The sequence below is a fragment of the Phycodurus eques genome, chromosome 20, assembly GCF_024500275.1.
Source record: "Phycodurus eques isolate BA_2022a chromosome 20, UOR_Pequ_1.1, whole genome shotgun sequence".
In the NCBI taxonomy this organism is placed as follows: Eukaryota; Metazoa; Chordata; class Actinopteri; order Syngnathiformes; family Syngnathidae; genus Phycodurus; species Phycodurus eques.
The window spans coordinates 3,472,397-3,495,054 of NC_084544.1; the positions used below are offsets into that span (position 1 = coordinate 3,472,397).

At 50.1% G+C, this 22,658-nt stretch overlaps 2 protein-coding genes across 3 annotated transcripts; both read right to left on the minus strand.

The window, feature by feature from the left end:
• Positions 1-864: 864 nt before the first annotated feature.
• On the minus strand, positions 865-7,472 carry znf865 (zinc finger protein 865). Of its 2 annotated transcripts, XM_061665423.1 has the most exons (3): positions 6,936-7,472; positions 6,528-6,649; positions 865-5,464 (listed from the first exon to the last, which is right to left on the minus strand). In XM_061665423.1, the coding sequence occupies exon 3, from the start codon at positions 5,222-5,224 to the stop codon at positions 1,244-1,246; it is 3,981 nt and encodes a 1,326-aa protein (XP_061521407.1). In that variant the 5' UTR covers positions 5,225-5,464; positions 6,528-6,649; positions 6,936-7,472; the 3' UTR covers positions 865-1,243. The 2 variants fall into 2 exon arrangements, with proteins under 2 accessions (XP_061521407.1, XP_061521408.1); XM_061665424.1 differs by lacking the exon at positions 6,528-6,649.
• Positions 7,473-7,839: 367 nt separating this feature from the next.
• LOC133396041 (protein shisa-7-like) lies at positions 7,840-16,484 on the minus strand. Its single transcript, XM_061665454.1, has 7 exons — positions 16,083-16,484; positions 15,096-15,338; positions 14,485-14,601; positions 14,267-14,400; positions 11,840-12,076; positions 11,320-11,704; positions 7,840-11,156 (listed from the first exon to the last, which is right to left on the minus strand). Exons 1-7 carry the CDS (start codon positions 16,475-16,477, stop codon positions 10,790-10,792), a joined length of 1,878 nt encoding a protein of 625 aa, XP_061521438.1. The 5' UTR covers positions 16,478-16,484; the 3' UTR covers positions 7,840-10,789.
• Between the last annotated feature and the right edge of the window lie 6,174 nt (positions 16,485-22,658).

Genomic DNA, 22,658 nt, shown 5'->3' on the forward strand with positions numbered 1-22,658 from the left:
AATGAACACATTTTAGGTAATAATTTGAAAAAAATGACCGCAACCTCCCAAAACTGAAGCGTGGATGCAGACGCTACAGTTTCCGAATAAAATAAAGACTGTACTTGTAAAACAAGCTTCTTTTGAGGACGATTTAGAGCTTCTGTTAAGCGTTATTTAAAGAAAAAAAAAATCTTATCAAAACTACTCCCTTGAACGCACCTCACTCTTGACAAAAAACCCAAATGTGATTTTTACAATTGACTTTTTTTAATTTGATTTGAGGGGTCTTCAACAAGTCACTTTTTATACAAAGAAAATAATAGTCATTTAGTAATAATATTACGTTTTAGTTGTACAGAAACAAAACAAAAAGGTTGAACAATGTGAACAGGAGCTTAGCCAAAACTGTGTGTGCACGCTTTAGTTACAAAAAGTGTCGCACACAAGGAAAATAATAATTTCCCCCCCTCCCCCCCGCCATTTTACAAACACACCCCTACCCCCGACGTCAACCCTCACAATACCGACACCCAAAGAAGAAAAGGATACTTGGGGAGTAAAAAACAGCAAGTCGTCAATATATAATAAAATATAATCGGGAATTATATCGATACACTCCGGGTTATTTCTACATAAACAGTTTGGAAGGCGCTTTTTAAAAAAAAAAAAAAAAAGTCATTTTTTTTTTTTTTTTTTTTAAACAAACATGTTTCAGTCACATCACCTTTTTTCAACAAACAATAATTATAATAATAATAATAACAATAATAAGGCATCTGAACTGTGCTGGAAAGTCGGGAGGATTTCATGACAAGAGCAACAGTGTTTGTTAAAAAAAGAAAAAAAAAAAAAAAAAAAAAAAAAAAAAAAAAGAACGTACACAGAAAAGACAATAGTGTTTACGTGACACAGACGGTGTGTGTGTCTCTGTGTGCGTGCTGATGTGTGTCCGTGTGTCTTCAGTCAATGTGCGTTTCCATTTTCTGTCCATATGTTTGTGTTAATCTGTGTGCACGTGTGTGTGTGTGTGAACGGTTACAGCTGCTACTCAAAGTGTCATGTGACCAGTTGGTCATGTGCCTTTGCAGAATGTTTTGGAGTCGTGAGGAACCTTTACCTCCTCCTTTTTTTTTTCCTTCTTTTTTTTCTTGTCCCTTTTGTTCAAAAGCTGCCAGCTGCCACTCGCTTCTCGGATTGTTACAAAAAAGAAAAAGAAACAAAGTGACAACAAACTAATGGAACAAACAAATGAGTTGAGTTTTTAATTAGCGTACTCAGTCAGAACCGACGACCTCTCGTGCGGGACCAGAGCCGGCAGAGGTAGGTGCGCCGGCGGGCGGTCGCCGTGGGACGACGGGGACGACTTCATCCTCGCGGGCGCCCATTCGCCGTCGGCCCACCGTCCCCCCAAAGCGGGGGCCCGGCACGAGAACTTGTGTCTCTCCAGGAGCCGCGGGTTCCAGAAGCGGCGTCGGCATTTGTGGCAGCGGAAGGTGGCGCGCTTGAGGTGCCGCCCGCGGTGTTTGAGGGCTTTGAGCAGGCTGCCGCTGCGCCGCGCGCAAACGGTGCAGTGCAGACGGGCGCGGCGACCCGAAGTCCCGGGCGGGTGCCGGACGGCGCGGTGCAGCAGCAGGAAGCCCCTCCTGGCGTAGGTGGCGCTCGGGCAGACGGGGCACGGGAAGCGCTTGACGGCGACGTCCATGGACAGCAGTCCGCTGACTTTGACGGCGCCCCCGGACCAGGACCTGACCACCGACACGCCTCCGCGTACCCTCAACTGCGCCAGGAGCTTCTTCTTGTTGATCTGAGCCAGCAGTCGGCCCCTCCTCTTCCTCAGCAGCATCAACTTCCTGCGCGTTTCCTTGCTGAGCGGGACGCCCACCAGCTTCCCGTCCCTCATGATGCTGTGGATCACCACCCGCCTCTTCTTCTTGCGCCCTTTTCTGGTACTCTCCGACTGCTTTTTGGGCCGGTAGTGAAACGGGTGTTGAGGGTCTTGCGGCTGAGCGGGCGGCGCGGGGGCCTGGCTGGCCACGTGCTGCACGTACCCGGAGCCCGAGTCGTAGAAGGCGGGCGAGTAACCGGGCGGTTGCGAATGGTTGACCCGCTGGCCGTTGCGGTCGATGCCGTGCTGCGAGAGCTTGTGGCGCACCAGGCTGTTGGAGTAGGCGAAGGATTTACCGCAAACTTCGCAGCGAAACGACTTCTCCAGGCCCACGCCGCCGCCGTGCACCGTCTGCTGGTGCGCCGTCAGATGGAAATAATGGCGGAAGGATTTCCAGCACACCGTGCAGGTGTAGAGCCTCTGGGAGGGGGTCCCGGACGTGGGCGACTTCTCCTCTTGGGAGCAAGACGAGAAAAAGTCAGAGTTTCCCTGGTTGGAGACCTGTCCGATGGCAGCGGCGGCGGCGGCGTTGGCGGCTCCTTTGACTCTTCTGCCCTGGTTGTCGATCTCGCCCCTGCGGTGCAGCTTGCCGTGTCTGACGAGGCTCTGAGCGTAGGCGAACATTTTCCCGCACAGGTTGCACTTGTAGTTCTTCTGGCCCGAGTGCACCGTCAGATGTTTGGTGAGGTGGAAAGGTTCTCGGAACATTTTGCCACAAATGTCGCAGGCGTGAGGCTTCTCGCCCGTGTGGACCCGATTGTGGCGCCGCAGCGTCTCGGCCCGCCGGAAGCGCTTGCCGCAGAGCTGACACCCGTAGGGCCGCTCCGTGCCGTCGCCGGGCTGCGCGGGACCACGCCGCCTCCTGACGACGGAGTCGGGGTCTCGCTTCTCTCGGGGCTTGCGGGGCCTCCGGGGCTTGGCGTGCAGCTGGCTGTGGTGCGACAACGGCACGGTGGACCCGTTGATACTCTGCGAGGACGACGGCCCGCCCAGGTTACCGAACCCCAAACCCCCCAGCAGACCCCCGATGATGTCCCTTCTTTCTCCGTCCCTGCCTTCAGTGTTGATGTCGCACGAGGCCGCCGCCGCAGCAGCGATGGCCGACATGGCGCTGCTGGTGACCTCGTCCTCAGAATCGTCCAATAGGGAGGAGAGAGGAAGGTGCGGCTGCTGGTGGTGGTGCTGCTGCTGCTGCTGCTGCTGACTCTGCGGGTGGGGGTGAAGGGTTGGCGCTAATGGCGCCTTCCGAAGCGTTTGGTTGCTCATGTCCCCAGAGAGGGCGGCGTCCGGCGTGTAGAGCGACGACGCCTGCGAGCGCCTGTAGTCGTCGTCGTAGGACGCCTGGCCGGGGTAGCGACTTCTCGAGTAGTCGCCGGTGTATTTATCGTTGGGAACGACGGCGTTAGGATTCGAAAGCCGCATTTTGCCGCCGCCGCCGCTCGGGTTGGACGAGCCGGCGCGGTTCTTAGAACTCCGAGGAGGTTTTCCACAGGCGCCCGAGGCGGCGTGGTTGAGGAGGGAGGTGCTTTCGCGGAAGCAGCGTCCACACGCCGGGCAGCGGAACGGCTTTTCGTCGTGGATCTTCTCGTGCCGTGTGAGCGACTCGCGGCGGTTGAAGGACTTCTGGCAAATGTTGCAAATGAACGGCCGGTTCTCCGAGTGCGTGACGCTGTGTTGGATCAGGTGCCCTCGCTTCTTGAACCTTTTCCCGCAGTCGCCGCAGCAGAAGATCCTCTCCGGACTCGGCGACGTGCAGTCCGACTTCCTGCTTTGGGTGTCGGGCGTCACGCCGTGGCTGCGCAGGTGCCGCCGCAGGCTGGAGAGATGCGTGAAGGTTTTCCCGCACTCTCCGCAGTGATAGAGGGATTCCGATTCGGGTTGCCCCGACGAGTTTCCGCCGCGGTTTTCTCTGGTTTTGGGCAAGTGCTGGTCGCCGTCTACCAGCAAGGAGGCGGAGGCGGAGGAGGACGGGGCGGACGAAGAGGAGGAGGAGGAGGAGGAGACGGCGGAGGACGACGGGTGTTGCGAATGCGACGAGAGAAGAGACGAATGGTGCTGCTCGCTCATGCCGACGCTCCCGGAGGCTCCTCCGACCAGGCCCGAGGTGGCCGAGCCGTGACGATGGCTCGCCGCGCCGCCGTGAGCCTGACTCTCCGCCTTCCTCTGCGGCAGGTATCCCGCCATGGCTTTTTTCCGCCTGCTTCCGCCGCCAGAAAGCGACGAGGACGAGGCCTCCCCCGACTTGGCGCCGTCATCTTTGGGGAGGGACAAGTGGAGGGGCAGGGGGAGGGGGAGGCCCGCTTCCTGCTGCATGAGGGAAGCAATTTGATTGGACGACAGGACGGGAATGCTCTGAAAATCGAACCCCCCCAGGGGGGCGGGCTGGGGGGCCGGGTGCAGCGGGTGAGGGTGGTGGGAGTGGTTGTGGGGGTGAGATAAGGCGTGAGGGGTCAGCTGCTGCTGCTGCTGCGGGGGTTGCGGGGCCGAGTGGCTGTGGGAGGAGTGCAGGCCGGGGGGCGGGGCCAAAGACGAGTTGGACTCGGAGGACCCCTGGCCGAGACCCAGACCCAAGTGGTTGTGAGTGCCCTGCTGGACCAGGAACTGCTCCAGGCTGCTGTTGGCGGGTACTCCCGACAGGAAGTATTGGTTGGCGGCGAGCATGCAGCTGAACTGCTGGTGGAGGCTGCGGGGGTCCGACTGGCCCACCAAGGGCACCGCCGTGCCGCCGGGGGGGTTGCCGGAGGCCGACACGGAGGTGGAGGTAGACGAAGAGGAGGAGGAGGGTCCGGGGGAGGGCTGCGGCACCGACAGGCCGGGATGCAGCGGAGGAGGGGGGGGCGCGGGGAGTACCCCGGCACCGCTGCCAGCGGCCCCCCCGCCAAAGTCAAAGCGTCCCATTCCAGAGTGCAGCTGCTCCTGCGCCAGCGCCGCCTCGGCCGGGTGGAACGGTCGCAGGAACTGCGGATATCCCGACGAGGAGCTCCCGCCGCCGCCGCTCATCTTGCCGGACTTCCTGGAGCCGTGAGTCGACGACGACGACGAAGACGAGGACGACGACTGACTCTGGTGCGAGATGGATGGGGGAGGGGCGCCCATCTTGGCGAACAGGGAGGAGGAGTCGGCAAAGGCGTTACTCCGGGAGGCGGGCAGGGTCCCCAGGCCGAGGCCCGACAGCAGACCCCCGGACGTGTCGGCGGGGGACTGGTGCTGCTGCTGAAGCTGCACCTGCTGATGCTGAAGCTGCACTTGCTGCTGGTGGCTCAGCTGACGCTCTAAGCCCAGACCCTTGAACTGATGCGCCTGGTGTCCGCTCAGCATCTCCAGGATCTCCATGGGGTACTTGCTGAACTGGAACATCTCCCAAGCGAGCGATGGCCGAGCGGTCTCGGGGTCAAAGCGACCCCACGAGAACCTCGGGCAGAAAAGTCCACGCTTCCCAAGAGATCAACGTCTCATTTGCGCCGGCGAGGACTCTGACCGCTGCGGTCGTCGAGAGACCACATGAAATCCCGTTTCCTTCGGGATCCTGGAAGACGGCAAACGTTCAAATGGCGTGAGGCTGAAGACCCGCTTTCCCGCAGAATTCTTTGGAGCAGTCTGCGGATTGACAAGCAAAACGAAAGGCTAACATGAAATACGTCTCACCGATATGCTGTTTTTGTGCCAAGTAACTAGCTTGAAGTGAGTTGAACAGCTTCACTGAGACAAAAGTAGCGCTGTGCCACTATCGTATGGCATCCCGAGGCAATTACAAAACTTTTAGAAAAAGCAAAAAGCGGTGCAACACAGTAAACACGTTTATCTGTTTGGGGTGAGGTGGTCCGCCTCCACGCATTCTGTTATATAATCCAGACCGTCAGGAATTTAGAATAGAATTCACATTTGTTGGATTCATTTAGCCGTTTCTTCCTACAACTGGTTAACCCTCCCGTTATCTTTTGGGTCAATTGGACCAATTTAAAAGCTTGAATGTAGGGGCGAAAATTGTATTATTTTTATTATTTTTTTAACAGGGTGCTGTTCTTATTTTTGGTTCTATAACAACTTTTTTTTTAATCATGACACTGTATTGATTATAATACAGTACTGACACAAGGAACTGGACTTTTGGGATGATTTTAAACAGCTGACTTAATTTCCAGGAGTTTCAAATAGGCACATAAATAAAGAATTCAAAATAATTCAAAATTCCAAAAACATGCAATTGGTCACATTGACCCATGAACATTTTTGCTGTACCAAAGAAACAAAATGGAACAGAAAGGTTCATTAAAAAGTCGAGTAAAATGATTTTACAGTTTTGTGTTGAAATGCTCAAAAAGTTTAAAGTACAAAAATCCTATTCACATTTAAGGGCGCACGTGGAAGTTCTGCTTATTATGAAGCGGTCCTTGGACCCAAAAGATTTGTGAATCCCTTCTGTATGCACAAGCGCTTCTAAATAATAATGTATAACGTATGATTTCAGAAAATAAATGGACTTCATTTGCAGTTTACTAACTTGTGCTCTCTCTTTTTTCTTGAACCAGTGTCAGTCATGACAAGCTGTCAATCACAGCTTGCATCAGTGACCGCATCACTACTTACTGACCAACATTTTCATTTCTGTTGCCATCAACACAACTTTGGCCATCTAAGGGGGCGTTTGTTTGCCTCTCACCGGCTTGGTGACGCTCTGCGGGGATTCACGGAGGTTGATTTTTGGGGGTGACGACTGGGGCTTCGAGAGTAGCGGCTCTGCTCTCAGCTCGTTGGAGTCTCCTCCATCGAGCAGCCAGCGAGCTAAATGTGGGTCAAAAATGGTACAAACTATGAGTCCGAATGGCCAAATATATGAACAAAGCGCGTGTCAACTCGGTTGCAAAACGTACAATTCCAACACGACGTGAATAAAAACATACGAAAAGCACAGAAAAAGATGGAAACTGCGATGCTAATGCTAACAGCCTAGCCGAGCGACTAGCTCCGGATTAGCCTGATGCTAACGGGCGAGCTAACCTTTCGCCACAGTAAAGAAAAAAAGAAAGTTCTTTTTTTTCTTTTTCTCTTTTTTTTCAAACATTCTCACCTCTAAGTGTTCGTCAAAGGGGGGGGGGGGGGGGGAGGGGGGGGGTGTTACAAATCCTTTGAATAGTCCAACATGAGCGCCGAAAGAGGCGAGGGGTCTCTGCTGGGTGTCCGCGGGAGGCCTCTTTCCTTCGCGCCGCCCGGGCTAGCAGCGAGCTAGGCCTGCCTGGCGTCCACTCGGAGCCCGCTAACAAAAACGCCGCGGGCCGCTCAGCGCCGCCATTGTCTCCAGGCTCCGCGACGCCCGCGACCCCGCGAGCCCGCCGCCTTTCTTCCACCTTTCGGGCGTCTCGCGGCCTGCCCGGGAGGTGGGGAGGGAGGCCCCGGAGGCTGGGGGCTGCTCGCCTCTCGGTTCTCGCTCGCTTGTTCGGCGTCCGGAGCCCAGAAACGGCCGCTCCTTCCTGTGCGCGCGCTGGTTCCGTCCCGGTTGCAACGCCGTCCGCCGGCCGCGACCACCGCCCCGCTTTCACGCGCCTCACCGCTGACCCCTGCCTGCCTGCCCGGCTGCCAAATAGTGCGCCTCCTCTCGCCGCTTCGGTGCGCGTGCACGACGACGTTGGGCCTGTTGACACCCTGCGCGTGCGTGTGCTTATCCGTGTGTCGACACTGTGAATGGCAATAAATCAATTAAAGTAGGATTGATTGATGCGTGTTTTTTTTTTTTTTTTTTTTTTTACTAAATTGAATGGTTTTCGTTTTCGTGAAGGACCCACGTCTGCCTCACATTCGAAAGGATCTGGGTTCGAATCTGGGCTCTGGCCTTCCTTTGTGGAGTTCGCATGATGCCCCCCGTGCTTGCACGCGGCTTTTTGTGTTCCAAATAGCCGCGCACTGAAGACTCAAAATTGCCCACAGGTGTGAATGTGAGTGGAAGTTCTGGGTGAATTGAAGCAAACAAGACCAAGAAGCTTTCAAAGGATTTATTTGTAATTATCATTGTCAAACATTATTATTATTTTTTTTTTTTGTACAAACCCAAAATGAAAAGACACACACAAAAAAATAAAAAATTGTGAGGCCTTTCTTTGTCCTGGAAAGACAACATTTGAGGGGATGTCCTAAATAAAAAGTCTTTTACAATTTGAGGTATGCAGAGTAGCTTTGCCTTACAAATATTACATGGCCGTGGTTTACACACACACACACACACACACTCACGCATTGTGACATCATCGCTGTGACATCATCATCACATCAGCTCCTTTTTGTTTTGGAAATAATTGAATACATCTGTACGTAAAAGGCAGTTCAATGCAGTGACTCCCAACCTTATCGGGTGTGTCGTGGGAAATCATCTAGTTTCACTAAGTTATATATATATATAATTAATTATTAACTACAAATAATGTATCGCCTATCTATGCCAGCGACGTGTAGTGACATGCAAAAACAATTCAATGCTTGCGATGTTGCACCGTTTGACACCAACGTTTTTGATATGTCAAATTGTTTTGACCCGTCCACCTGTTTCACAAAGAATTTTGTTTTTGAAATGATTTAATTTCAGCGAACTCATCCACGACCGTGGCCGCTCAGATTCGTCGACTGGAATCCAGCCATTTATTGCCACTAACAAAAGTGCTCGTTAAGTATGTTTTCCAAACGGGTAGGCATGGAAGGGGGTCCTACCCAGCTTGTGTGTGGAATTCACGCTTCGACGTAACTGTAATGACAAACAGAGGCCAGTAGATGGCAGTGTTGCGCCGCTTTGGATTTGATCGCAGTACCACTTTTGAGTAGAAGATAAAGATTAGGCCGTGAATCTGGGCTCGTCCCGTCGATTTTCAGGGAGAAAATTGCTGACGCGTTGACTGTCATACAAGTTTAGGCACCTCACGTCCGAATGCGTAAGGTACAAACAGTGTATGTGTGGAAAGCGTGTGTCGCTATGGTGCCAAAAGGTTCATGGAATGAATGACGAACACCATCCATCCATCCATCCATTTTCTCTACCGCTTATTCCATGTTAAAAAAAAAAAAAAAAAAAAAAACAAACGCTGACGTTCAACTGGAGCCATGCTCTTTCTTAGTTGCATTTTTCCGTCAAAAGCCCTTTCTCGGTCTTGTTTTTGTTATTATGTTAGCGTCAAAGTCACTATTCTGACACTAAGACACTATTCTGTTTGGTGCTCATATTGTGTATTGATTTTTTTTTTACATTGACATTTTAATTTGGCGAGGTGCCGTGATATTTTTCTCAAGTAAGATTGGGAAGCACTGCTCGAACAGAAAAATATGACCAGATGGAAGCGTATGCTCTCTCTTTTCGTTTCTCCGGAATCACACAAACGGAAAAAAGACGCACACGACGAGCATGCCTCCGCACGAGAAAGTCACGCAAACCGACACAGACACACACAAAGATCATCAATTGTTTTGTGTTGAATATAGCCCTTAGTGTCAAGTGTCCCCTAGTGTCATCAAGTGTGCCGCCGCCCGCAAGCGTTGACGCTCGATAACGATGGCCGGCGAGAGCTGCGCGGACGACAAACCACGACGACATGGCGGAATTCTCCATTTTTGTAGGATGCGGGCCTTGAAAATACAGTCGAGTCCGGCCAGGACGCGTTCCGACGCGCGGGCCAAGTCGCCCCAAATAAATAAATAAATAAATAAATAATTGGACCATAACTTCACACCTTTTTTTAATTCACAAGAAGAAGGAATTACGAAAGTGTGTGTGCCATCTGAATTTGAGCTCTATTGTTTAACACTGAACTTTTTGAGTGTCAAAATTAAACTTTGAATTTCCAAAACCATCAAACGACAGTGGCTTTCTCCGAAAATGTTTTTTTTTTTTTTTAAATCCGATTCATCGATTTACCGAAAAAAATCAGTTGCAGTCCAACTCTCAAAAGTATTATAATAATAAAAATACACAGTACAGTGGATTGCAGTTCGTCATTCACAGATTCAACTAATCGTGGATTTTTTCTTTTGGGGGGGGCGACCCAGAGTTATTTGGAGAATAACTTATTTGCGGTATTGTTTTACCCCCTTTTTTTTTTTTTTTTACCCAATTACCCGCTTATGAGCATTTTTTAAGGGGAAAATGTTTTTGAAAAAAAAAAAAAAATAATTTCTCGAGTTTAGTTTTACATTATGTTGACCTCGTCTACACTCAATTATATATAATGAAATTCAGTTACGCAGAATTTTTTTCTACTTCTGAAATGTTTTTTTTTTTTTTTTTTTTTTTTAAACTCAAAAGTTTGATTTTGAAGCTAAAAATCAGTGTTAAAAGTTCAACGGCGATGACGCCATATTTGGGCGAGGATGTTGCCTCAGCGCGGACGCGGCGGCGCTGGTCGGAATGCTGCCGGCGTCGGCGCACCTTCACGGCACCTTTGGAGCAAACGTCCGAAGAAAAAGGTAACTTTGGGATTTTTTTTTTTTTTTATACAAACCTTCAAACGAAGGACAACGCAAACGGGAGCTCCCTTTCCTTCTTTCCCTCCTTCATCCCGTCTTCCTCCGTTTCCTCTCACAGCCGTGTAACAAGGTTCATCCTGTCTTCTGAGAAGTAACACACTTCAGGGTTCTTCGTATACCACACGGTAGAAAAAAAATATGTTTTGCTTACGTTGCGTGTTTCGGCAACTACTGTTGTGTGTTTGTGTGTGTATGTTCAGTCTGTAAATGTATATCTGTGTGTGTCAGTGGATGAGTGTGTGTCAGTATCTGTGTGCCATTGTGTACACGTGTTGGTTTGTGTGTACGTGGGGTAGTTTTCGTGTATGTGTGTACGTGTGTGTATGTACTTGTCAGATTATGCGAGTAGCGTTGCCGAAACATACGCCAGGTAAACTTTCGTTGTTGCGCGGCGTACAAAAGAAGCCCGAAAGCGCGCCGGCCTCAGACGGTGACTTCGTTCTTACTGGCGGTCCTCAGGGCGTGGCCCCCTCCCCCGCCCGGGATGAAGTGGAGCTGCTCGACGGTGTTCTGCCGCTTGCCGGCGAAGGCCGCGCGGCGGGCGTTGGGGTGCCCCCCGTCCCAGCCGCCGTGCTCGTGGCCCGGCGTGGGGTGGGAGTTCATCTTGATCATGTGGTGGCGCTCGGCGGAGGGCGTGACGCAGATGTTCTGCTGCGACTGGGCCTTGTGGTGGTGGCTCAGGCGGCCCATGGCGGGCACCGCGCCGCCCGCGCCTCTCTCCGACATCAGGCCCACGGCCATCGGCTGGTCCTCCAGGCGGTCGGGGGACACCAGGAGTCGCTCGTGGGACCTGCAAGCGCACGCGTCATCAACAAAAACACTGGACAGGTTTACGAGTTTTACTTTCAAACTAAAACTCATACTGATCAGCTACTAGTATGTCAGCGTGTGTGTGTGTGTGTATAAGCTAGTATCAGTGTATGTGTGTTTGTTGGTGTGTGCGTTTGCGTCACCTGCGCAGCGTCTGCGACGCGGCGCTCCTCCCGCTGCCGCCCATCATCACGTTTCGGTAGTAGTGCTGCTGCTGGTTCTTGAAGAGGCGCGACAGCGTGTTGCCCTCGCCCAGCGCCAGCAGCTGATCCTGGGAGCGCACGCGGCGCGGCGGCCGGTCGAAGCCGCCGTAATGCGCGGGCACAGGCAGCGGGTACGGGTTGGGCGCGGACGGCGGCGCGTACGGGCGGGGCCGGGAGCCGTCGAGCGGCAGGGTGCCCCTGGAGGAGCCCGACGTGTAGTCGCCCGCCCAGGGAAGGTAGTGCTGCGACGAGTAGAAGGACGGCGGCGCGTTGGTCGAGCGCCGCTTTGACGAATAATAGCCGGAATACTCGTCCAGCTCTTTCTCTGCCGCGCAAACGCCACACGTGGAAAAACAAAAGTAAACAACCCGTCACCTCGGCGACGTTTGATTGCACTTTGCATTGTTTGTCTCTGTACGCACGCAAACACACCGAAACACACTAACTCCCACGAACTCACCCAGCTTCTTGAGGGAGCTGTATCTGCTGATTTCTGGCTGCATGGCGGCTTCGTAGGACGGCGGCAGCTGCGCCAGGTTGTGGAAGGAGTGCGAGAAGGACGCGCGGCTGCCGCTGTGCCGCGCGCCGCCGCCCGCCACCAGGCCGCCGCCGCCGAGGCCCTTGCCGCCGCTCGCGATGAGTTTGGGGCCGCACGACAGCTGCGGGGTGCCCATGTTGTTCATGCGGGCGCCTCGCTCTGGAGAAAACCCACAGGACACACGCACACGCACGGTGGTTGGTGCTTGGCCGCCGTCTCCTTGGCGACAACAAAAACGCACACAATGGCTACATCTCATCTCATGTCTCGTATTTGTGACCCTCCTCACTCCGCCGTTGTTTGACCAACACCCTAAAGTCATTGTCACACACACACACACACACTTATTCACAGACATATGCACACACTGACACGATCACAAACATACTGACACATACGCACGCAAGAAAACACACACTGATGCACTCATATATACACACACGCAGAATTAAAAACTGACAAAAACACACACACTAAATGACACACAAACATGGATACACACTGACATATACACACATACAGTGACACACGCTGAAACACGTGTACACAAACACTGACACATGCACTGAAAAACAAACAACACGCTCACACAAATTAACACAAAATAATACAAAAAAAAAAACAACGACTTATAATGTAAGAATTCTTGATGTGTCATTTTTTTTACTCCTGGCTGATCCCCCCCCCCCCCGCCCCCCCTGCCCACCTCCACACCGAGCGGTTTTCAAGTTTGCCGGCCAAGCGGCGAGACGAAGCCGAAGCCGACGCGTGCGTCTCGCTCGCACTCGTTTCTTGTGCGGAGTGCAAAACAAAGCGTCGCGGGGATCGATACGCGCAGAAAAAGTGATCTGAATGCTTTTATGCAAGAGCGCCAGTGTGGAGGAGGGAGGCCTCGCTCTTTCGGGACGGGTACACTCATTTTCATTACATCACACACACACACACACACACACACGCACGCACAATAATGTGGAAGCCATTACTGTTTTATGGTAATTTAAGATAAGTTTGAAATAGTATTAATGTAGGCAGTTCATATTTGTTTCTTTTCTTTTTTTTTTGAGAGAGAGGAGGGGGGTGTCCAAATTTTGGATGTCTCGGTTCCTGAGCCCCTCAAATAGTGAGAGTTGGCCGCAATTGTAAGATGTGAAGACTTGCTGGTACGAGGACGTTGTCCGACGTGTGAGCCAGATAAACAAATGCTTGCTTTGCTTTTTGTTGCCTTGGAAACGGCCCGAATAACGCTTAGTGTGGCAGGAAGCACGAAGTGGGGGGGGAAGATTGATGGGGAGGTCAGAGAGGGGGGGAGGGTGGCGCAGGCTGGCATTAAGCAGAGGGCAAACCAGACAACCTACACACAGGCACAAACACACACACGCGCACAAACTAGCACACGTTCGCTGACATACACAGGCATGCACTGGCACAAACACACACACACACATGGAAGCCAACATGTGAGTGACGGTGGACGCCAAGGAGGGCGAGGGGTGGGTGGCGTGCACGCTGGCAGAGGGCAGAGGGCAAACCAGACAACCGTCGGGACAACTAGAAAAACGCGTCGGCGGGCGCGAGGGAGGCGTAAAACGGGAAAAAGTTCAGAGTGGGCAAAAATGGACTGCACCCCCTGTATGTCAAAATTGGAACTAACCCTCGATTTGGACCAGGATTCATCTGAAGGATTTTTCTATTTTTTCACGGAACTGAAAAAAGGACAAAAACGGAGTTAGCCCACTCCGGTGGCCCAACTGATGCCCCACTAAAAGGTTCTCCCTGTAATTGCCTATAGCGGCCATTGGACGGCTGCAGAGCACTCTATGAATCTCCTCAACTCACTTCAACATAGTTCTTTGGCACCGAGATGCGACATGATGGTGCCGAAGCAATACATGATATGACTCGAGCACAAAAACAGTGAATAGCTGCGTTTGGAACGTTCACTCAATACTGGATTTTCTCTTGGGATTAGATTAAAATTTTTGTTGTTTCGGGGCTTACTGGCAGTAAACCCGAAAGTTATAAGGAGAACACATTTATGATTATCAGTTTAAAAGTGACGGCGGTTTCCCAAATCTATGAATGAACGTGAGGCAAGTTAAGTTTTTCGGAAGTTGAGTCCGTTGAGCGCGCAGCTGACACATCCAATATGGCGGATGCGCTGCCGTATCGCAGCAAACGGCCAACCCGCTCGATGAGCCGTCTTTGTCTCCAGTCTATGTATATACAGTACGTTTACGTGTGTCATCGCCGCGAGACGCGATTGGATGATCTGAGAGCTCGTCAAGCTCCTAAAGGAGAAAAAGTCCAAGAATCCCGGAAAGGCAAAACGAGCTGAAGTCGGTCACTTACTGCGGTTGTCCTTGCTCTGGAGGATGGGCGTGTACATGTTTTTGGCCATGCGTCCGTTGGAGGTGGTTAGCATGTTGTTCCTCTCGCCGTGCCGCACGGGACTGGACTGGTGACGCAGGATGTCCACCAGCGACCTGGCGACAGCCGGCAATCAGCGCCCCGCACGCCGCACGCACACCCCGCAAGGCGTCTCGCGGCTTCCCCGAGCGGCGACTCACCTCGGCACGTTGGCGTCTCGGTTGCGCGGGCGGCGCGCCACCTTACTGAAGGCGAGCCGCACGCCCACGGCCACCACCAGCGTGAAGGAGATGACGCCGCCGATCACGTAGGCCGTGCTGTAATCACCGCACGGAGGAAGGAAACTCAGTTCAAGGAGGACACATGATGGAAAAATGATTGTTTTCATTGTTTGTCGTAAGGTTAGAGTGGCGCCGCTCAAAGCAATCAAATCTGTTAGCATTAAGCTAGCAGACTTTCATTAGAAAAAAATGGTTTGGTTGAAGATTTTGGGGTTTTAAAAAAAAAAAAAAAAAAACAATGCTTAGAACTTGTGTCACTTTCACAGTAAACTGTGTCAGCGCGAGGTCATGACCTTTGTCAGAGCACCCAAGGACTGATTTCCATGGCGACAATCTCACTTGGGTCGGCCAGCAAACGGGCCTGTTCCATTGCGACTCGCGAGTGAGTCCCGCGGTTTTTAATGTATTGTAAATAAGAGGACTTGAAAATCAAGGATGGACTTTGGGACCAATGGTGCTTGCTGCGTTGTCTTTGTTGACTGTCATTTCAAATAAAAGACAAAAAAAAACTGTCCCCCTCTCAGCCCCACCTGCTGTTCTGCTGCTGGAGCGTCTCAAAGTCCGGGTCGGGCTTGTCGTCGGCGGGCACGGTGACGGGCACCTGCGGTTCGGCCCAGTCGGGCGACTTGTAGTTGGTGCAGGAGTCCTGGTCCAGGCGGTTGCGCTGGTGCTCGCAGCAGAAGCGGTAGTGGCACGTGCCGCAGCAGTAGATGTAGCTTCCCTTGGAGCAGTTGAAGGTGCTGTCGAACTGGCCCATCACGTCGAAGTAGCCCCTGAGCGGACAAAACACAATGGTGGCCGTCGGATCGCCCCGCGGCGCCCTCGCCGCAATCGGTCTGTCCTGACGTCGTCTGTCGTTTTCACGCATGATTAACCAATTGAAAGTGTTGAAAATTCTGCGGCAAATCCACTAACTCTTTGAAACGCGTAACTGTCCGGGAAGTGTCGCAAAACTCCGTCTCTTCCCTCACTCTGCGGGAGCCGTGTGGCATTGTGTCGCCTCAAGATTGAAAGACTGGGTGTTTTTTTAGACAACAATGAGTGACAATAATTAGGTTAGATTCATTTGAGTAAGGCTGTTTTCTTCAAAATGGCTAAATCGCTATAACGCAGAAGAAACTGCTCAGCCACAAAGGCAGGCGCGGGTGGATTCATTTCTGCCTATCAAACTGCTTCGTCGGCTCATTGTTTCATTTACCGCTTCACTTACTTACTTACACTCAGACTTTTGAAAAATAGCACCGGCCGTCTGTAACATTTGCATCCATGACAGCATCGTAAAATAGATATATATATATATATATATATATTTTGGGTGTGTATTAGACAGAGAACGTGATTTTCATTTGGAACAATGGCATTTTTTTTATTTACTGCAAAGCAGTCGTTTTGTAAATATATATATATTGTACAATTTGCCTCGCAACATCTCTACAGTGCTACAGCACTGACGAGCAGTTGCTAGGCAACAGCAGGACGCCTCTGCAAGCGAGCATCATCCCACACACGTGTTGTACCTGCACACGTCCACGTCCACCAGCTGCCTGGGGGCCGGCGCCACCTGGGCGGCGCCCAGCGGGGGCTTGAGGGCGTCATCCGTCACGTTCCTGGGCAACATGGTCTGGGGAAGGGGCTTGGGGGGCGGCTCGGCCAAGGGCGGCGGCGGTCGATCGTCGGCGTCCTCCACCTCCGCCTTCTTGGGCGCCACTCTGGGCCCGGCGGCGGCGGGCGGCTGCTTGCGGCCCGCGAGGAGGAAGAGGGGGGCGCGTTTGCCGGCCGGTGGGGAGGCGGCGCCGCCGGGCGGCAGCTTCCTGACATCGTTATCGGTGGTTACCATGGAAACAGCAAGGCAGGAGAAAAGCAGCAGGGAGCAGCATAATATCCCTGGTGAAATTGTGGCTTTCATCGTCATGGTGATGCTTTGTTTAAAAAAAAAAAAAAAAGACAAAAAAAAAAAGACAAAACAACAACAAAACAGTCCTCTGCAGGGCGAGTTATAAAAAGCTTCCAAAGTATGAAAATTTTGGTCTGGCACCTGAATGTAAACGCGAACACGTCCTTGTGTAAACGCAGCTTGTTGCTAGGCGACGCGTTCAAACATCTCTCGCTGGAAATGTAAACTCTTCATCGTCCGAGCGGAGAGGGCAAAATGGTCGCCGGACGAAAAGGAGATGGAGTGTAAACATCGAAGGTGGCGTGTAAACTTTTCAAAGAGGCGACGAGCCTCGGAATCAAACCGGATGAAGAGCAGCTGAACGAGCCTCAAGGCAAACGCGTGATAAAAACCCCGGGTGAGAACGGCCACAGGGGGGCGACGTGACCCGCGAGGCGGCGGTACGACGGGCCTACGTGCGAAGGACTTCGCCCTCGCGCCAGGAGTCTCTCTGCTCCGAATTGAGCTCCAGCCAACAGAAGAGAACGAAGAAGGGCTTGGGCCCGGCTCGAGCGGGGCAGCGCGGTCGCGTCCGCGCACCGGACATGAACGGGATCGAACTCATCCGTCGGCTCAGAGAAGAAGAAGGGACTCCGGCCTCGGGGGCTGCGCGGCTATGGCTTCGTCAACACACGGACGCGAGGGCTGCGGTGCGGCGTAAAGGGATCGCTGTCCGGTGGCGCGTCCTCTAGCGCCACCTGTGGAAGAAGGAGAGTCAAGAGTGACGCGGTCGGGATTAGGGGGCCCGAATCATTCCGGCGTCCCCCCGATGAGGTTCGGCCCGGCAGCAAAAGCTCAGACGGCTTCCGGCTGGAACCGGGAGAGGATGTGCGAGAAGGTGACTTTTTTTTTTTTTTTTTTTGCTTCTTCTTCTTGACACGCTCGTCACTTTGGCACCGGCGTTTGGTTTCAGACATCGGGGAAAATCTCCAAGTTGCTCACGGCTTCTTCCACCTTCTCCTCACGCTGCGACAAAACACACAAACACAAACGTCTTTGAGATTGCGTTTTAGTTCGCTCACACGTTTGGAATGGATTCGTGGCATTTCTATTCATTTCAGCGGGGAAAGACGATTTGAAATGCGACTGTTTTGAATTGCTCATAGGACAAATCAAGATCAACGCACAACTTTGACACTGAACAGTGGTACCTTGACATCCAAGCTCCTCAAGTTGCAGCAATTGGAGCCATTAAGGTGATGCGATGCGGGCAAGGAGAACCGCAGTCGCCCGTGCGCTTTCAGACGGTTTTCGAACGAGACAGTCAAACGCAAAAAACGAAAACACTCGCGAGGAGCCGCTGCGGGCCACGGACTCGCATCCGGACGTTTTAATAAACATTGTGAGGGGAAAACGGGCTCTTGTTCACAGCAGAACGAGAAACCTTGCTGCGTAATCTCAACTCAAGCAGTTGGCAAGTCTCCAAATTGCTCGACGATCCAAAGGACACGACCGGAAACGCCGCCGTTTCAAACACAAGCCACAGTGAGAGGTTTATGAAATAAAATCACAAATACCAACCTTAGCCCGATGAATAGCTCATGCGCAGCCTCGTAATAGTGTCGACAGGAACAAATGCAAGTAAAGAGCAACGTTTAGCTTGGTTTTCTACGACGACAGTACCCCAGATTAACACATCACTGCAATCAATTCTGGGTACCCATCATGCTTTTTGCTGACGACATTGCCCTGTTCGTCAATGTGAGGGACACAAAGCTAATCGGTCTGCTTTATAATTTAAAAAAAACACACACACACACACATAAACTTGATAAACAAAATCGTCGATTAATTTGATAATTGATTAGTTGATAATCATTGCACCTCGACACTGAAGTACAGATACCTGAAGAATTTACTCAAGTACAGTACTGAAGCATTTGTACTTTCTTACTCTGCCCCGCCCTGCGATTGGCTGGCGACCAGTTGAGGGTCGCCCGAAGATAGCTGGGATAGGCTCCAGCTCCAGGAAGGAGATGACGGAGGAAATCATTTCGGCCACCGCGCGTTTGGAAAGGAAAGAAACAAAACACTTCTGTCCAGTGGGAGCTGAGCGGTGGATGTGTTACCACGGTAACCACAGCCGGTCGCATGTCCATGTCCAAAATATAAAATAAATAAATAAATAAGAGAGACTCAAGTCCGAGTACCAGCAGAAAACCCACACAAGCAGAGGCGGCACCAGATTCAAACCCAGAACCTCTGCACTGTGAAGCACACATGCTAACCGCTACCCACTGTGCCACCCACTGCAAAGACAAACTTGTACTGCATATGATTGCATTGATTCCTTTTGTTGTTGTGGTTTTTTTTACAGTGCTAAAAGTCATGCTTGGAGGAGTTTGGTGTGGAAGAACACCTCTAGGTTGAATTGGACTTTTGAGGGGAAAAAAAACAAAAAACAAACAAAACAAAAAAAAGCACCCATGTCTTTTTTTTAAGTTTGGCTGCGGCATTCCCGGCATTTCCCACAATGCACTTGACGCGCCCACACGGTGTGGGCGGGCGCTCGTTGACTCGACTCCGATGTGGGCGAACGCGGGCCGAGAGAGAGGAGAGAGAAAAAAATAAATAAAATAAAATATTAAAAAAAAAAAAAAAAAACGATCGGTGCACCATCATCGTCCTCGCCGACGCTCGCTCGGCTCAGAGTGCGTGATGACGAGCAAAATAAAAAAAAAAGGAGGACTATTAAAATAAAAGTCGGCATTTCCCTCACTCGATTCGGTAAAAAAGACATTTGAAATTAGGGGTGTGCAAACTTTTGTGCTCCAGGACCACATTCGACTTTTTGACATCCACAAAACTTTTTTTTTTTACTTTTCTTTTGACAAAGAAAAGTAAAAATTGCAAGTGAAATATATAAAATAATATTCGAAAAAAAGAAAACAATGAATGCATTTTATTTGTACTATTTATAATTTAATTGCAATTAATTAACCAATTACTTTAACTACGTATATTTAAATGCATATGTAAAATATGTTATGTCCTTAACATTTATTTGTTTTACAATAATCAATTAACGCAGTTAAAAAGGAGTTGTAAATATTTTCTTTGAATCATAAAATAATTTTTCATTTCAATTATAGTTTTTCTCTTAATCAAAACAAATTAACTGACTCTTTGTTAAAATGGTTAAAACTTTGTTAAAATTGTTAAAACACATCACACGTACTCTTCATGTCATCTTTCATTTGACTCACAAAAATAGGAGTAATGTTTGAAATGACAAGTTATATAGTATTAATAATCATTATTAAAAATATAAATAAGTCATAACCAATTATTTGATGAGATATAGGAATAAAAAAAATTCTAATTTTAATCAACTACCTTTCGAAACAAAACCAGCTAACTGAATGTAACAAATATTACAGGACTAATAAATAAGGTTAAAAAAGCTAAAATATTACCATTTATAGATTTTAAAAATAATCACTGATTTTTAATCATATACAATTAATTCAGTTATTAGTGTTAACCAATTATTTAACAATGTAAGAATCAGACTTGTTTTTCCTACATTGTTAAATAATTGATTCATTGTATTATTTACCACAAATCAATTGACTGATGAACGAAACGAAGGGTTCAAATCCCGACCTTGCCTGCGCGGAGTTTGCACGTCCTCCCCGCGCCTGCGTGGGTTTTCTCCGGGCACTCCGGTTTCCTCCCACATCCCAAAAACACGCGTGCTCGGTTGATTGCATTTAACGTAATCGGCTCGCGTTTATGACATCATCGCATCTGTCCCTGAGAGATGACGTCCACAAAGAAAGACGTCCGTCCGTTACGCAGAGCGCACATCTGCATTAGCGTCGCGGGTGATCTGTCCGAACGAGGGCGAGAGGCCGCCCGGGATTGGCCGAGAGGCGGGAGGCCGCCCGGGATCGGTCGCCAGGCGATCGCCGGAGCCGGACGACTGGTCGCCAGCCAATGTCGCGGCACAAATTGACAAAACGGACATTCTCGCAAACGTCCCGCCGAGTTGGAGGTCTTCGTCGGAGCTAACGTGCTAACGTGCTAACGTGGACGAGGCTGGCTGCCAGACAATCGTAAATGTGACATCATCATCATGGCGATCATCGCGGCATGTTGGCCTCCAGTCAGAGTGCGATGAGTTCAGCTGCACGTCGCCAGTGGGCGCGCACGCACACGCGCACAAGCACACGCAGCAGCTGTTGCAGCACTATGGCGCGTTTGTGCGTGTGTCAGCGTGTACATGTGAAGTACAGTATGTGACTGTGTGGATAATGGCGTGTGACGATGTGTGTAAGTGCGTGCATGTGTTTATGACGTGCATGTTTGCGCGTGTCGACTGTGTGTTACATTACAGTACGCGTGTACGCGTGTGTACCTTTTCTTTCCTCAATACACGCACGTGCACACACTAAGCGTTGTGCGTGTGTGCGTCTGCAGCGTTGATCCAAGATGGAGGTTTGTTGCATTGTGCCGAGAAGGCGTTCACGCGTGCACGAGAAGAGGCGCGTGCGCGGCGCCAACACTGCAGCAGCATCGTCGTCGTCGTAGTCCCCCCCCGGCAAAAAAAATATACGTTTGCCCTCCTCACCCTCTTTTTTTAAGATGCTACGTTACGTCTAGACTGCACAGCAGAGCAATTGTGGGAGGAGGGGGGGGGGGGGGTCGCCGCATTTGAGTGGCAGTTGTTATTGTAGAGGACGTATGTACGCACCTGTCGTGTTGGAGCGTGGCGCGTGGAAGAAACCACGTCGAGGCTGCCACGTCCATTCCTCGTGCAGATTCAAAAATGAATAGATCAATCAATAAATAAAAAACAGCAATTTTAAAAAACACCAGACAAAAAAAAAAAAAGCGTATCAAAAAAGAGGCCGGAGGACGTGTGAGAGTCCAGTTGTGTGGCTTCTCTTCTGCTTGTCGTCGTTGCGTCTCTCGTCCGTCCGCTGCCTCGCTTTTTTTCTTTTTTTCTTTTTTTTTGCCCACGTTCGCCTTCTTCAAGTGGCGCCAATCAGCCAATCGGCGCGCGAGCTCTCGTAGCGCTGCGAGCTGATTGGCTGGGACGCGTCCATGGCCGCCACCGGTTTGTTTTTGCTCCCTCGGGGAAAATGAAAATGAAAAATAAAAGATGTTAATTTAACAGTATTGGGAAGTAATTATTTCCGCATAACGACTACTTAATTTCATTGCAAACTTTATGTAAGTGGAATCCATTGCATTATTGTACTGGGAGAAAATGTGCAATGAAATTATAGTTGATTTTGCAAATTTACAATTTTAGTTACATTTGACAATTACCCGCAAAAACTATTATTTTTTTTAATGTCACTTCCTCCTTCTAAAGCCAATGCTTGTCATGTGCCATTCTGCTGTAGTCTCAAACATGACATATTTTTCCATATAGAACCTCGAAGCTCCATGCTTTCTTTTTTTTTTTTTTTTTTAATCCAAACAGTCAAAAACGAATTTACTGTAACGTTACTCAACATAAACCAAGTGGAAATCCCACCTCAAAAGTCACATCATTTCAACATGAAATCATCTAAAAATCAAATCATTCCAAAAGTGCCGTCATTGTAACGGGAAATCTTTTCAAAATGATTTTAAAATCATATCATTTCAAAAGCAAATCGTTTCAATATTACCTCATTTTAAAGTGACACTCTGAAAATCACATCACTTTAAAGTCAAATGAGTTCAAATTTCATTTGAATTTTTTTTTTAGAAAGGTCAATTTCAAAATGACCTTTCTAAAATCGCATCATTTTAAAATAACAACACTTCAAAAGCACATTACAATAAAGACATCATTTTGCAACCACAGAACAAATTGACATCATTTTTAAATCCGATCATTCCACACTCATCTTCTTTGAGAACGACTTCAAAACGACCTGATTTGAAAATCACATTTCAAAAAGCACTTTACAATGAAGTTCCACATTGTGTGATTTTAAACATCATTTCAAAATGACATCGTGGACGTTTGACTTGATCGATTGCAACGTGAGCGCGTGAAAGGAAGAAGAAGAAGAATCATCGTCAGCGCAAAGACGTTATGCCATCGTCGTCGTAGTGTGACGAAGCCTTTTGCGCCGTTCGCGGTGACCTCGGCGTGACGCGGCTTCCTTCAAATCTCCAAAGGTGACGCGGCCGAACCCGAATCGGCATTTCGTTTCTT